Source organism: Motacilla alba, chromosome 8 (assembly GCF_015832195.1).
Source record: "Motacilla alba alba isolate MOTALB_02 chromosome 8, Motacilla_alba_V1.0_pri, whole genome shotgun sequence".
NCBI lineage: Eukaryota > Metazoa > Chordata > Aves > Passeriformes > Motacillidae > Motacilla > Motacilla alba.
Genome location: NC_052023.1, coordinates 27,111,363 through 27,126,392, shown reverse-complemented (window position 1 = coordinate 27,126,392; position 15,030 = coordinate 27,111,363). Strand labels below are relative to the sequence as shown.

The 15,030-nt window shown below is 43.2% G+C and overlaps 1 protein-coding gene across 11 annotated transcripts in view; it reads right to left on the bottom strand.

Annotated features, from left to right (window-relative positions):
• The window catches only part of RASAL2 (RAS protein activator like 2), a 164,279-nt gene that overhangs the window by 55,327 nt on the left and 93,922 nt on the right, over positions 1-15,030 (bottom strand). The window contains exon 1 of one of the 11 annotated variants that reach the window (XM_038144999.1): positions 8,419-13,397. The exons of the other annotated variants lie outside the window; for them this stretch is intronic. Within the exon in view, the coding sequence (XP_038000927.1) occupies positions 8,419-8,431 (13 nt within the window). The 5' untranslated portion in view covers positions 8,432-13,397. Of the gene's footprint in view, positions 1-8,418; positions 13,398-15,030 lie in introns of those variants that run through there. 11 annotated transcript variants of the gene reach the window in all.

The following is a 15,030-nucleotide window of genomic DNA, read 5'->3' as shown; positions in this document are numbered from 1 at the left end:
ATATCTGGGATGGAAACCCAGAAACATTCCCTACATCATATAAAACCCTGTGATAGATTTCCCATCTATGCCAGAAGAGCTGATTTTTTTTTTAATGAATTGTTCCAACAAATTTCCCTCTGTGTGTGGGAGGATCACATTTTGTCCAGCTTCCACAAGTAGAACCTTTTCTTTAAAACTGATGATGTAAATCTACTTGCAATAAGCATGGAATTAAAGAACTTTTAGAGAAAGGATTAGATAGTTATTTTGGTCTGTCTGGTTGGTCAATATGAAATGAAAATTTCAACTCCTTTCTTTTAGTTCCCTAATCAAATACTGCACCCACAGTCACCTGGGTGTCTTTCCATTAAAAACTTGCAATATTAACTACCATCTCTATAAATAAAAGGTTCTAGAGGAAACAGAGTTATGAGTATTGATTTCCCATGAACAATTACCAATTTTGTATTCTTCCTAGGAGTACAAATCACATACACATCCTGTTTTCCTCCCTGGATGCCTCATCTTGTGTAATAATTCAGCTTTATTAATCCCTTCCAATATTTTAAAATGTTCATGATAGCAGGGGAAGTATATTGCATATCAACTATGAAACTGGCTTATTGGAGTATTTTAAAATATGGGAAGATAAAAAAAACTTTGTTAAAAATGGAGCTAGAGCTGGCAAAGCCTTCAGGAGGATGCAACTAGGAACTGAAAGGACGGTGAAGTTTTTGATAAGCAGATTTCTCCTGTGAATTAACATTCCTGGGGAAACCCACAGAGGGGAAAACCCTGCATAAATACATCCCTGTTATTTATCTTCATTTTGTGTGGTTTAACAGGTCACACTAACATGCAGTGCAATACAACAGTCACCTGCCTGCGAGGGACTGTCAGGAGGTGGAGACAGACATCAGAACAAAAGCAAGAATTAAAATGCCCTTGTAAGAAAGTAAGTCATGAACACAGTCCCCCTAGAAGTCCTGGAAGTTTGAAGTGATAGAAAAGATGTAGAAGAGACACCAGATCCATCCAACCTGACCTGAAACACCTTTAGGACATCCCCCAGTGACTTCATCCTGAATTATCTCTGAACAAAGACCCTGGCTTCCAGAAAAATGGACCCCCAGTTGTCACCACCCTCACAAAGACACAAAGAGCCTGTCTGATCCCCTGTAAGCTGTTCCAGTGGTTAACTCCACTCTGCTTAGCAAATTGCTCCTTAGTTCCAAGACTGAATTTATCAAGCCTCATCTCCCAACCACTGGGCTCTGGCTGGCGTTTCTATGCTTTGATAGACCATTATCAAACACTGGTATCAGAAATGTCCTCTCTGCTTACATCCTTTGAATACTTAGTTTCAAATAGGCTCTTCAAATATATCTTCAGACTCCTCTGGAGCACTGATTTTGATTTTAAAACCTTTGCTGTACAAGAAAGCTGGAGACACAGCCCCACAGCTGCAGGAGGGATGTAATGATGGTCACAGCAGAACTTTTATCGGGAATACCTTCTTAAATTTGTCTTAAAGGAGGTATTGTGCCCTAAAGCTTTCCAAAAATATTTTAAAAGTCTTGTCCACATTTTCCAGGACAAACAGATTGTAAGATAAAATACAAATCAGTATGAGAAGACTATTCAAAACATGACTAACTAATTTTCATGCTGTGGGACCTACCTACACTGGGAGTTTGTTGAACCAATGCAAATCCAATACAAATGTCTATTGACCAGAGCAGAAGTATGGAAAATATTAAAATATAGAGAGGTGGGAAGGGTCAGCAAAGTAGTAAAAAACCCAACAACCAACCAACCAACCAAAAAATTAATCAAAAAGCAAGGACAAGAAGCAGCTAATATCTGTCTTGAGAGACTGCTTTCCAAAATTAGCACCAGTAGCTGTACAGAATAGCAGGTGAGAACATGAGAAAACCTGTTCAAAGTGTTCATCTCCCTCACACCTGAGTTCTAAAAGCAGATGAATTCTCAAGCCTGGAAATTAAACCAAGCCCTTCTGCTTTGGAGCATCTTACAAAAATGAATCATTTAAAACTCATATACATCCCTCCCTGGTAATTCCTGCATTACAGCCACTGACTGAACTCTGCAGTTGTCACAAATGTCACTCTCCTGAAGCTATGAGTCTGAAACCTGTGAAGCTAAGCAGCTTTGCCATTCTGTGAAGTTAAAAATTAGCTTTCTTGATCAGTGAAACTACCCAGAAGCACGAGTCTCAGAGTTTTCTACAGGAATTTTTAGTAAATGAGAATTCATAATATATGCAAATAATAGAGCAAGGATGCCTTGTGATGCAGATGCTTTGTAAGCACATAGTCAGTGTGGTATTATAAATCATAATGTATTAATGTTCTCTGCATGAGGCATTTTCAAGGGGAGGAAAAATAGGTCTTACATGCACTAGGGACAGGTGCTGACAGACTGATTGATGGATATTGCTTTAGTCAGGAGATGATGTCCTCACAGCAATGTATGTTAGATATTGTACACCCAAGTCATCCTTAATAAAATGTCTTACAGATAATTTAGGAGGGAATAAGAAACAATGAGTGTTTGTTTCTCCAACCCCTGGAACAATGTCATGTGTCAGGCAAAACTACTCACCTTCATACCTGCCCATCAGGAAATAACAGGAGTTATCTGAGAACTTTGCCCCAGAAAAATGCAAAGCAGTACTAACTTTCCAATCCTGTTTTCAATGCCACAGCATGGAACAAGCAGCTGGCTTGAAACTAAGTTTCCCAGACACCTAAAAATGTCAATTCTACATGCACAAGGCTCCGTTTCCCTCATTAAATCATTTTAAGTGCCTGTCTATAATGAAAGTAATTTTGCTTTGAGGAGCAGCATTACAATATAACAGCCTCCTAACCAAGCTGTGATCTAGTTCAAGAGGATCCCAGTGGACAAGGCTGAGTAACTCAATCTGTATTAGGAAATCATGATGGGAGTATTCACAGTTATTTTGGAACATGGGTAAATTTTTTGGCTTAAGCTACCTAAGCAAAAGCAGTGTGCAGTGCTGTGACAGGATCCTGTGAACAAGCTAGGAACAGAATATGATGCAGAATATAATGTTTGGAGAAACAAACACTCATTGTTTCTTATTCCCTCCTAAATTATCTGTAACACATTTTATTAAGAATGACTTGGGTGTACAATATCTAACGTATATTGCTGTGAGGACATCATCTCCTGACTAAAGCAATATCCATCTGTTGCACTGTAAATCAATAGCAGATTTATGTCAGACATGAGAAGATGTGGACAGCCCCATTGGAGCATGGCAAAGTACACAGAAAGCCCTTTTTAATAAGAAAAAAAATAAAAGGATGGACACTCAAGTCTCTCTTCAAGCCAGTTCATTTATTGTGGAAAGCGAAACCCTGCTGATGAAGTGCCAGCCCACACATACACATTATAGTCTAGTGTTTTATCCTTTCAGATTGCTTAATGAAGTGATTTTAGCACAGTCACTGATCTCTACACTTACTCTCAACAGCTCTTAGCCAGCTGCAGATGACAGCCTCTGCACACTGATGTAATATTGTCACTTAGCTGGGGAATTGCTCTCCTGCCTTCCAGAGTGAGCCCCACCAGCCTTCCCAGCCCAGCTGAGATCACAGACCTTAACCAGAAAAAAAGAATTTCCTAAATAACAATTTCTGGAGCACAGAGGAGTCCAGAGCCAGTGAAAGCTGTGCCTGCTGACAGCCTGGAAAGATAAATAGGGACAGAAAGGCTCAAAATGAAGGTGAGAAAAACAACAAACCTTGAACTTCTGTAGTATATAAGAATACAGGTAATTCAGCCAGGCAGAACTGCTGGATTTTCAGAACTTCACTGATGAACAAGCATGGGGTATTTTTTCCCACTTCCACATCAACTTAATTACATTTTTGTACTCGATCCAACTTCCTTGGTATCCTCAGAATAGCCAAGGGATTCAGCTAAGTTACACTTCTAGCAGGATGGCAAGTTTCTAAGTACCTATTAATGACCACTCCAAAAATATTAAGCTAATTTAATTCCAAATTAGGGCCAAGATGTTATTTACAGAGCCATCCACTCTGGAGTGCCTTTCCAGACTGTGAACCATATGTCTCAAGTCAACAGACATCTTGTATTAAAGCATGAATACACCCAGCTATATATGTTTAATGAGCAGAATGTAAAGGGTGCTTCATTTCTATGCTGGCATTCACAAGATGACATTTTTCCCAGGAGTTTTTCTTGCTCACCTTGCAGGCCACATAGTTTACACAATTCATGTCTTCACAAGTGCCGTATTTTGTGAAAATAATTGATTAAGGCAGTTTTGTTGGCATGCTTCCACCATTCATGTTGATCTCTACTATTATTTCCTGACCTACTGTTTTTCCCTGGGCTCAACCAGAGCTGGGAAACACCCAGGAATGATTTTTCTTATTTAGACTCATTTGGATGACATCTCCAACAAGCAAACAAGTGAAAGAACAAGTTAGTGAGGGCTGGGGTTTGGGTGGTGGTTGGTTTGGGGTCTTTTGTCCTTCTATGACTCCATAGAATAACAGAGAACTAGAATTTTGAGAAAAACAGTTCACACGACAGAGAACTAAATATGAGAGAGAAATAAGTATCTCATCACTCAGTCTGCACCATTCTGGTTCCATCAGCATGCCTGACACCCACACACATGGCTTCCCAGTGTTGTGGGATGCCATTCACCATGACCAATGTGATGATCTACTGACCATGACACTTAAGCTACTGGCCAGATCACACAGGAACTGCCCAATCGACTTAAGCATTATTTACCCTCTTCCTCCAAGGTTTGGCTCCAGGTAACAGCCTTACATAGCACTCCCACAACGAGTCCAACTTGTTGCTTTCAGCACAACCTAAATACCAGCGATTCCTGCAGAGCAGGGTTGAGGGTGCCGTGCCAGCAGGGAGCTTTACTCCACCCTGAGGTCACTGCTTGCTCCCTTTATGCATCAAGAAACCACAGCTTTGCCAACACCATCAGGTGGGAGCTGAACTCTCCATGACTGGCATAGAGGAAAAAAAAAAAAAAAAGGTTACCTGCATTTTTAACACCACACACTGAGACAGAAAAGCGCCACCAAAAAGCTCTCAGTGTGCAGTGGCCTGAAAGCACGTGGCTGGCACTTAGCAGGTAGGCAGCAGAAAAGCAGGAGCATTCCTGAGTGACTGTGAGCAGCAACGTGATTCCCTACCCCTGCCCATGAATCATGTGGTCTCCCTCCCTCTCACCACTCGGTTCCACCTGTGTTTATAGGAAGGCTGTGTTAATGTCTGCATGAGCACCAAAATACAGCAACTGCCAAAGCCCAAGGCCCTGCCAAACACTGGAGATTGGTGCAAGAAAGGCAGCATATGGAGGGGATTTTTAATCTGTTCCCAAATTAGGGACCAGATGTGGTGGTGACACGAGGAAGCACGGCAAGGGAAGAGACTGCATAGTTTAAGGCATTTTTACAAGGACATACCAAGCCCTCCATCTTGTGGAGATGACCTTAATTTCTGACTGATGCAATATCTTAGAGCTTCCTCCTGGACACTCTGTATGGAGAAAATACAGCTGACATTTTGGAGTGACTTTGGGACACACTGGGCCAGGGCTTTAGGGGCATGAACGCTGTGAAAGCTGGCATTACAATTATGCTTTATTTTGTATAGCTGGCATTCTTCTGTAGCCATTACCCCTGGAACCAAACAGATGTGGAGAAAATTACAACATCTATTCTAGAGAAAGGACCTGTCTGTAACAGTTTCAGTGAGACTGGGCTTGGAAATCTGACTGAAGCCTACTCCAAAACAAATCAAAACAATTAGGAAAACGGATACATAAATAGAAAAAAGATAGTTTCAATCGTCTCTTTTAAAGCCAGATGTTGATTTTTCAATGCTTGTGGGTTGGTGCCACTTTTGAAGGTTGCCCAGAGACTCGACTCTAAGGAAACATGTTGGCAGAGCTGTTTCACATCTCTGGCAGGTGTTCACATCACAACATTGCCCTCCTAAAGTCCCTGCTCAGCACACTGCAGGTGCAGGAGAAGAAAAATGCAATATCATGTCACCACAGCAGACCCACAGCGCAAGGATCAGCATTGTTCTGCTAGGCAAGAATGCATCAGGAACAATTCCTTCACTGAAACAGTGGTGCAGCACTGGAACAGGCTGCTCAGGGAAGTGGTGGAGTCACCTGGAAGTGTTAAAGAAATGTATGCATGTGGCTTTTAGGGACATTGTTTAGCGGTGGCCTCGGAGGTGCCAGGTTAACGGTTGGAGCTGATGATCTTGGAGATCATTTCAAACCTTAATGATTCTCTGGTTCCACACAAACTCACCACAGCCATTTGTAGCTGCCACCACCTGCTCAGAGAAGCAGCCATTCCTCTGTAACCCAATTTTTGCAGTCATGTGCACCATGACAGTTTCACCATCATTTCTATTAAATCCATTTCCCATTGAATCCATACTCCTAGCCTGTGGACAGTTTCACGTGTGGAGGTGATAGTGCTGAAACCATAAGCTCTGCCTGTAGTTGCATCATTTGCTTGCTGACTTCCTGTGCAGATTTCCCTCTCCCTTACCAGAAGCAGTCACCCATAGCTAAAGAAAATTAAATGGAAGGGGATAATTAGGTCTCCCTTCTGCCACTGGCCCAGTTTCAAATCCCACCATTATTAGCCCTCCTAAAAAACATTTGTGCTGTCTGATGCCAATTAGCCAAGAAATCTAGATAAAAGGAAGCACTCCCTTTGAGGAGAATTAAAGCTTGGACAAGGTACATACCTCTACAGGCTGGAGAATGAATCTGTCTCTTGATGCCAACGAGCCATTTACAAATGCCATCCACACCCCGTAATTTGCTGCATCCCCAAATTCTTTGACTTCCAACATTACATGTTACACTAACTCCCAGATATCAGAAAATGGCAAGATAAGGCTCAGTGTACCAGAATGTCCCTTCCTCCTGCTCATGCACAAATGAAGCTGATTTGTTCCCATGAGCTTTAAAGAGCCATAACAGATCTTTCTGACACAAGTCACCTCGAGTATTCATTGCAATTACACTTTTTTTCCCCCTCCCTGGAGATTTTTAAGAGAGAAAGAGTGAGAGTACCCACAGAGTATCAGATAAAGCTGGGCAACAACATGAAGAATTTGCAGGAATGTAAGTTGCTGCTCACATCTGCCACATCCACTGCTCCCCGGTATTGTACTCTTAATTCTCTACCCTATTAACATGTTAATCATATGAAAGAGCCCCAAAAAGAGACAGGGAATTTTAAAGGCAACCTCGTGGTAAGTACCCCAAAAATCACCTAAATGAAATTTGGAAGGAATAGGCATTGTGGTGCCTTGAACTTTGCTGAGCAGTTTGCCAAAAGTTTGCTTGTTTTGCAAAGAAAACGCGAGTTTGTCCGAAAAAAAGCTGAGGCAGAAGGTTTTCATTTTCTGATCATGTAATTGAAAAGCAGCAGCAGAAAAAGCCCATTGGTTCAGGCTAACAAAAACAGTCCCTCCAAGTTAGTAAATTAGTATTCACCCTGCCTATGGATGAGGAGCAAAATGACTAAGGAGGACATGGTAATCAGCACCTATTAAAGGAGGTTTCCAAGGTAGAAAACATTTGAATCAGGAGATTCCATTCCCCAGTTCCTTAGACAACATTTATTGGTTTTGTACCTACTGGGAACTGTTCAACCATATCAAAAGGCAGGAAACTTAAATGCTTTCTAGCTTGCTATCACTTAATACATTTTAGGACAAAAGCTGCTGGAAAAGCAAGTGGCATTGCTAAGGCAGTGTCCTTTACATTGAAAGGAAACCAAATCTTGTTTTTTATGTGCAACCTGTAGGATTCCCTGAAGTGCTTTGATTTACCATCACTTTCTGGGGGACAGGAAGCAAGGTTGGCAACATCCTTCCTATGCTGGAAACATCACATAATGCCAGCCACAAGTAAACACTGACAAATATTCCTACAGGGTGCCCTTGAATGATGATGTCTGGCCTTATCTAGAAATCCAATGTCATTTAAAAATGTACCGACTTAGGTAGAGGCTTTCAGCGAGAGGGAGAAAAATAAACCTCATGATTTTAGTGGCAGTAAAATAGATTTTAAACTGTTTACAAAAACCTGTTCATCTTTGCATCTACACGTTGTCCCAATACTAACACTTAATTTTCGTACCAGTGAGCAGAAAAGTAAATAACTCTTTAAAGACCTGTGCGTAAAGCTGAAACGACGAATAAAAACCGGTTGACACACACATGCAACACGGACAAGTTTCTAGTCGCTTTGAGCCAAGCGATTTGAAATCACCTCTGTGCCTCCCAGCCAACCCCGCCCCGCTGGGATCGCGGCAGGGATCCGGCCGCGTCCGGAGGGGTCTGGCTCACCTGCGCGCTGCATTCCGCGGGAATCAGCTCCACCATGGTCCTGCCAGGATGCCGAGCAGGGGCAGCGGAGCCTCTCCCGTCCTCTCCTCGGGGCGGCCGGGCAGGAACGCAGCGCAGCCGGAGCCGCGCAGCGCTGCCTCCCTAGGGAGCCGCCCGGCTCGGGCTGCGCGGGGAGAGCCGCCCCCCGAGAGCCGCCCGCCCCGCCAGCGCCACGGGCGCTCCCCACAGCGGCACGGCCCGGCGGGCACGGGCACACGCACGGGCACACACACGGGCACACAGCCCATTGCTGCCCTCCCGACAGGCAGCGACAGCGGCCGGGGTGGGGTGCAAGGGGCGTGGGCCGGAGGAGACGCTCCCGTGGAAAGCCGCCCGATGCCGAGAGAACTCGGGGATTTCAAGCGGCTGGCTCCGAGGCTAAAAGCGGCCACAGGGAAACTTAAGACGGTGATAACACTGCGGACGCTGCCCAGAGTGCGAGAAGCTGGTTTATGTGAAAACATCGCATGAGCTGGACCAGGAAATATATGCGAATCTGCTTGAAAACTGCCCTTCCTTTGAAGATGTTTCCCCACTTCAAATGCTTCTACAGTTTAGGAAATACACAGCACCAAAAAAGCCCCAAGAGTCACTTAAGCAAACAATGAACTTCCCTCCCCCCTCTTTGTTTTCTGCGCCGCCTTTTATTTTTGTCTTTAAATTCAAAGATCTGTGGCTTTGGGAGCGAAATGGTGAAGTCTGATACCAATTGCCTTTTCCTGAGCTTCCAGGCGTTACATTTTCATTTATTTATAGCACTTTAAGGCACAGAAGCCAAACCCCACCAAACCACACCATCCCCTTTACACACGTCGTGACACCCCGACAAAAGAGCGTGTCACGTTTAAAAGCCCATTTTTAAAGGGCTTTTAAAGGGAGGGTGGGACCCTCCAGCAGGTCCCACCTGCCAGCCAGGGCACCAGAGCACACACACACACACACACACAAGAAGAATGTGAAGTTGCTCAGCCTGTTGCTAAACAAGCTAAAATTACTCACCAAGAACTGAGGGGCTGCCTTTTGCTGTTGTCAAGAGCAAGTGTGCTGTTCATTTTTAATTTTCTTCCTTTTTTTTCCCTAATTTTCTCTCATTTTGCCATTTGATTGCAATACCTGTGATTCACCCCTTTTTTTTCCCACCACCTTTTTTCCTGCAGGGTTGCTTAAAACAGCTTCTGCACATTATCTCAGGTAAAGATTTCCCACACTCTCAGTGTCTCCCCTGGAAAAAACAGCTTTGGTCAGCCTGCCTCCTGCCAAGGCTTTCCAGGAGGAAAACCCGTGAAAAAAAAAGCAAGCCTAACCCTTGGGAAAGAAACTTTCTGAATGTGTGCTTAAACAATACTGACTGCCAAATAAACCATTAAAAAATTGTTACTGCTCTGTTGCCCTCCAAAACCAATCACTAAATTACACACAGGGATCCTGCACCAAGAGTAGCACTGGAATGGAAGAGAAGCTCAAAAAAAAAGGCATTCTCCCTCAAAAACAGCAGAGTAACATAATACACAGTCCCTCCAAAGCACAGATTGGTTTGACCTGCTGCTTGGAATTACTGGAAGCAGTAGGGAAAACCTGGGATCACGGTGGAGCCAGACTTTGGAGAAGAGCAGCAACAGCTCATAAGGGCCCATGATCTCCTCTCTGCAAGGCAGAGAGCCAGGAATGCTCAGTAATTACACAGCACTGTCCATTCCAGAGCTGGGCACCAGCAGCATCCAGCAGCACAGAAAAGCATCGCTTCCGAGGGTGGAGCAACAGCACACAATGCATGTGTACCACAGGGCACGAGAGAAAAGATGGAAAAATTAAGGACTGGGACATAAAAGTTTGCCTGTACATCTCTTCAAAGGGTTCTCGTGCTTTTATGGGCAAATAATGGATTCTTGCTTTAAAAAATTATTAAAACTTTTTTGTTATTTTTATTTATTTATTTGTACTTTGGATTTGCTCCCATGTTTTGCTTTTTTTTTTTCCTTTTTCCATCATTTAGGAATCCTCTGTTTTGAAAACAGGTTCTAACAGAAGGGTTAAAACTTCAGATTCATCTCTGAAATACGGCCATAATCTGCCTACTTCTCCTAAAGAAGCCATTTTTAGTGATGCAGGAAGGTTCTTTCCTGGTAGTTATTTTTGTCAATCCTTCAACTTGCTGTATGGACCTCAAAAAAAGATTTCTGAAATGCTGAAGAATCTGTCTGACTCAAGCAAAGACATCTGCTGAATACTTAGGTAGAAAGAGTGAATGGGACAAATCATAAATAAATAAATTAGGGATGGGAAAGGCAGAATATACAAGTACTTGGAATTATTCTAGATTCCAGATTCAGAAATTCAAAATGCAATTTGTAAAGTCTAGGGATACAATTTGTTTCCAAAAGACTGTGACATTGAATAAAAATTATCAGAAACCCCTGATAATATTACATTACTTCTGTTCAAATAACAGGACTTTCATGCTACTGCTTTAGCTTGTCCATGGCACAGAACAGTGGGAAAAGACCTTTGGTGAGGAGGAACAAGTGAGATGACTGGAGTTTTCAGGGGTCAGATCCTCACCTAAACTGCATCCAGCTCACTGAAAGGAGCTGCAGTTTCAACTGGGACAAAAAATAAAGCAGAAAAACCCTTCAGTTCTTCACTGGGTGATGCATGAGATCAAGCAGCCTCAAACATCAAGAATTATTAGTCTGTAGCCAAAAGCACTTTACTGGACACCAGTTGTACCTTAATGGGCACTAATCACTGCTAGAATGCATATCTCCACCTCCAAGGCTGCTTCTGGGACTCCAGGATTAGCTTGCAGCACAGAGGTGCCTGGTGGAAGAGTTCCTGATGAACTCCAGTGGAGTTCAATAGCCCAATTTCCTCTTGGAGGACTTCAGTTTTCCTCCGTGCCTTTATTATTTTTCCTTTAAGTAAATTATCTCTCCCTGCTGAGCTGCTCAAACGTTTTTTTTGTCCATTTTGCAGATAAAATCCCAGTTCTAATCCTTTCCTCCCCTTGTGCCAGTAGAGAGGGATCACTGACAAAGGGTGGCAGGTTAATAAAATCCCCAGTACATGCTTGGGCTGTGGCTCCACTCCTACTGTGAGAGCACTGGCTCCATCAAAGCCAACACAGAGAGCAGCTCTGCGTTACACCCAAGCTCCTCTAACTGCAGGCTGCTGCTGGGGGGAATTTGGAACATCTCCCAGGTCAGCCTCAAAGCCAGCCCATCACCACAACAAGGATGTGAGCATGACCTCGCTGCGTGGAGCTGAATCGATTCCCCTGGCAAGCGACAGAAGCAGCACCAGGGAGGGTGGGAGAGCAGGGAGGCAGGAATGTGCACACCCCTGCACAGCAGAGACAGCTCTGCACACTGAATTTCAAACTAGATGCACCTAATTCAATCTCATAAATACCTGCATTTCTGAGCATCAATTTATGCTAAAGCAATAAACTGATCAACGGTTAATTCTGTAAACTAATATCAAATTCTAAACCAGATCAGTACATTTAAGTTTAGCTCAGCAGTTCAAACTAACTCCAGACAAGACAAGGAAATTCAGGCAGCAGGAAGGAAGGCTAATTTTCCATTAAGTGTTAAGCCAGTTGTTACTGATGGAAAAAAGCTAAGTATACCTGGTTGGGTGAAGTGTGATTATTTTTTGCCACAAGATAAACAACTGGAAAAGAGAAGCTACAAAATTGAACAATCCGCAGTGAGTTCATGTATGATTTAAGGTAGATTTCTCTCAAGAACTTCATAAATAAGTTTTTATTGCTGTTCCTGAGAAAACAAAGGAAAATCACAAGGTCCTTCATAACAAACCAAGGTTTGGTTAGAACACAGGCAACAAATCTGCCCCAGATGGCCCAAGAGCCACCATTTCTTAGAAATCACTACATTGCACAACATGCTCTTCTTACAGAGTGTTCTTTATACTCTCAACAGAAAATTCAAAAATCACTAAAGTGATTTTTTTGTGTGTGCTCTGGAAGCAGTGGGCAGGGATGTAATATACATTTATAAGGGGGAAAAAAAGCCCTAATGGATTATGTGTCAGTATTAGAAAGCTGAGATTATGTGTTCTTACCCTTTATCTCTGCCCTAAAAAGGTTTAAGATCTAAACAGATAAAATTTGCTTCATGATGAAACTCAGCTTTCAGCACAGATAATCTATGTGCAGGGGAATAAAGTTTCAGCAGCATTCAGAACAAACCAAAATCCTTTGGCTTCGCTTGTGTTATAGAAGAAGAAAGATAGCAGCTTGGCAATTTTCTGTATACAAATAACTCCAATTGCCCAGGGGAATGTCACTGTGATCCAGGCATCCTGTTTGTTACATCCAGCCTCCCTGGAGTCAGCTTTAATTTCAGGCAGAATTGTCTAAACTCTCCATCCTTCCAAGGCAGGCAAATTGCACTGTACATTGTCCAAATTTCAGATCACTTCAGGGCTTTTCTTAAAGTTTCCTAACCTCTTTTGTGGATGCAAAAGATAGCAGGGCACTTTTCATACAGTAGATGTTTCCCTCTGTAGCCTGTAAAGATGTCCAAGATGTCCTGGATTTCATAGGAGGGTTTTTAAAAGGCAACTCATGGTTTGTATGTGTTTGCATTTTGGGATCGACCACGATGGGTAAACAATACCATGTAAAGACTTAAAAGTTTTAGAGTTTCAATTGATCTTGGCATAATTACACTCCCTAAACTTCATACCCAAGTCACAGCACTGAGAGATCATGACCCAAGGCACCAGACAGTGAAGCAGGCAAAGGCTGTGGTTGTCAGCAAAGCCTTGTTTGTGTAATTACATGAGCCAAAGGCTCTAGATCCCAGCTTGCTAAAGGCTCCCACACATGGGTTCTGGCAACTCTGGTAGGTCTGGGTTGAAGGGAAGCAGAGAATGGAAGCAGAAAATGCAAGGGAGCACCTGCAGTCTGTGGAAACACATCCCCCAGGGTGTCACACCCCCCAGGGTGTCACATCCCCCAGGGTGTCACATCCCCCAGGGTGCAGAACCCTGCTCCCTGTCCCAGCCTCAGTCCAGCATCACCTTGCAGCTGCTGGGGGCACTGCAATTGAGCTTTGTGGTATACAAAGCACAGGTCAAAAAGAAAAAGAAGATCCCCAACCACTCACTGAGGCTTGCTAAATGACACGATAAAGGGAACTGGCAGCAAGGCATCTGATTCTCCCGGGTCTGCAGAGGGGAGGATGGGAATCTCTCGCAGGTACACACAAACAGGCTCGTGCAAGCCCAGGTTGGGCAAACCCAGAGAGCTGCAAACATGTCAAATCAGCACATCTGAATCCATCTTCCTGCCAGAGGTACTGCCAAACACACCCCTCAGTCTGAGGGCTAAACCCAAGCCCTGTTTTGTATCCCTGCCATGCACAACAGTTGACAGTAGATGGGTATTTTGCACATGGCAGCAGGGTGAAAAAGCAGACAGTGCTACCGGGAAAATTACTGCACCAAGACACATCACAAACCCCTAGAGATGAGATACAGGGAGCTGTGAAGTGCTTTTTTTCATGCCTACTTTCTAACAGATATTCTTTGTAGGCCAAGCTGAGTGGTGGAAGGTGAAGGACAGCCCTCTTATTGGCACAGGGTTTTCTTAGAAGTTACAGGACTTCCATGATACCAAATTCCTGCATATCTCCTAAATAAATCTTTGCTGAACATAAAAATCTTTACTGAGTGTAAAAACTGGTGCATTGCAGATTCTCCCATTGAACAGGTCACAAACAATCGTTCATGTTCCAAAACAAACAGTCTCCCTCTCCCTACCTCTAAAACTAGTAACCCTTTCCAGGTATTTATCTTTGCTGTTACTGTACAAGGATCTTAATTATGTGGTGAGCACAGAGTAAATCTGTTTTTTCTTTCATCACAGATACTCGTTCCAGCTGGAATATACAGAAAGCAAAGCTCAGCTTTGATAGTTTTAATTGTAAACAACTTTGTCTTAGAAAAAGAAGTTATTAAAATCACCCCAGGAATCTTTCTAGCTCTTTTCTGCTCTCTCCTGCCAGGTTTTTACCTGAAGGAAGAGCATGGGCTGGGTATTGGAGCAATCCTCCCCAGGCAGGAGGGCTCAGCAGAGACTTGCAGGAGCTGTTCCAAGAGGCACACAGCAAGCTGCTGCTTAACTCATCTTCTGTTGCTCACTCCAATTCCAAAGCCTCTGGATTTTAGAAGAGTACAGAGGCAGGATTTCTGCCCAGCTAACTGCTCACCTGGTAGCAATGCAATTTGAGCCTGGCATCAAAACAGATCTGAGCTTCATTCGCAATGCTAGTGACTCAGGGTGAGGATAAAATGAAAATTTATAAAGGGCATCTTCACCTCTGACCTCCTTTCAGCAACCTTTTTTCAAGAGATGCATATTCAGACTGAGAAAAAGCAGGGTTAACTTGTTTCAACAAGTGAAACAGTCTTTTTTTTTTTTCGTCCTGGATGATTTCATCTCCAAATATAAAAAGAAGATTTATTTGCATCGCTACTAGCCTTTCCAAGCATCAGAGAATCTCAAAAACTCTCCCTGATGATGCTCTTTCCTTATACTTTAAAATA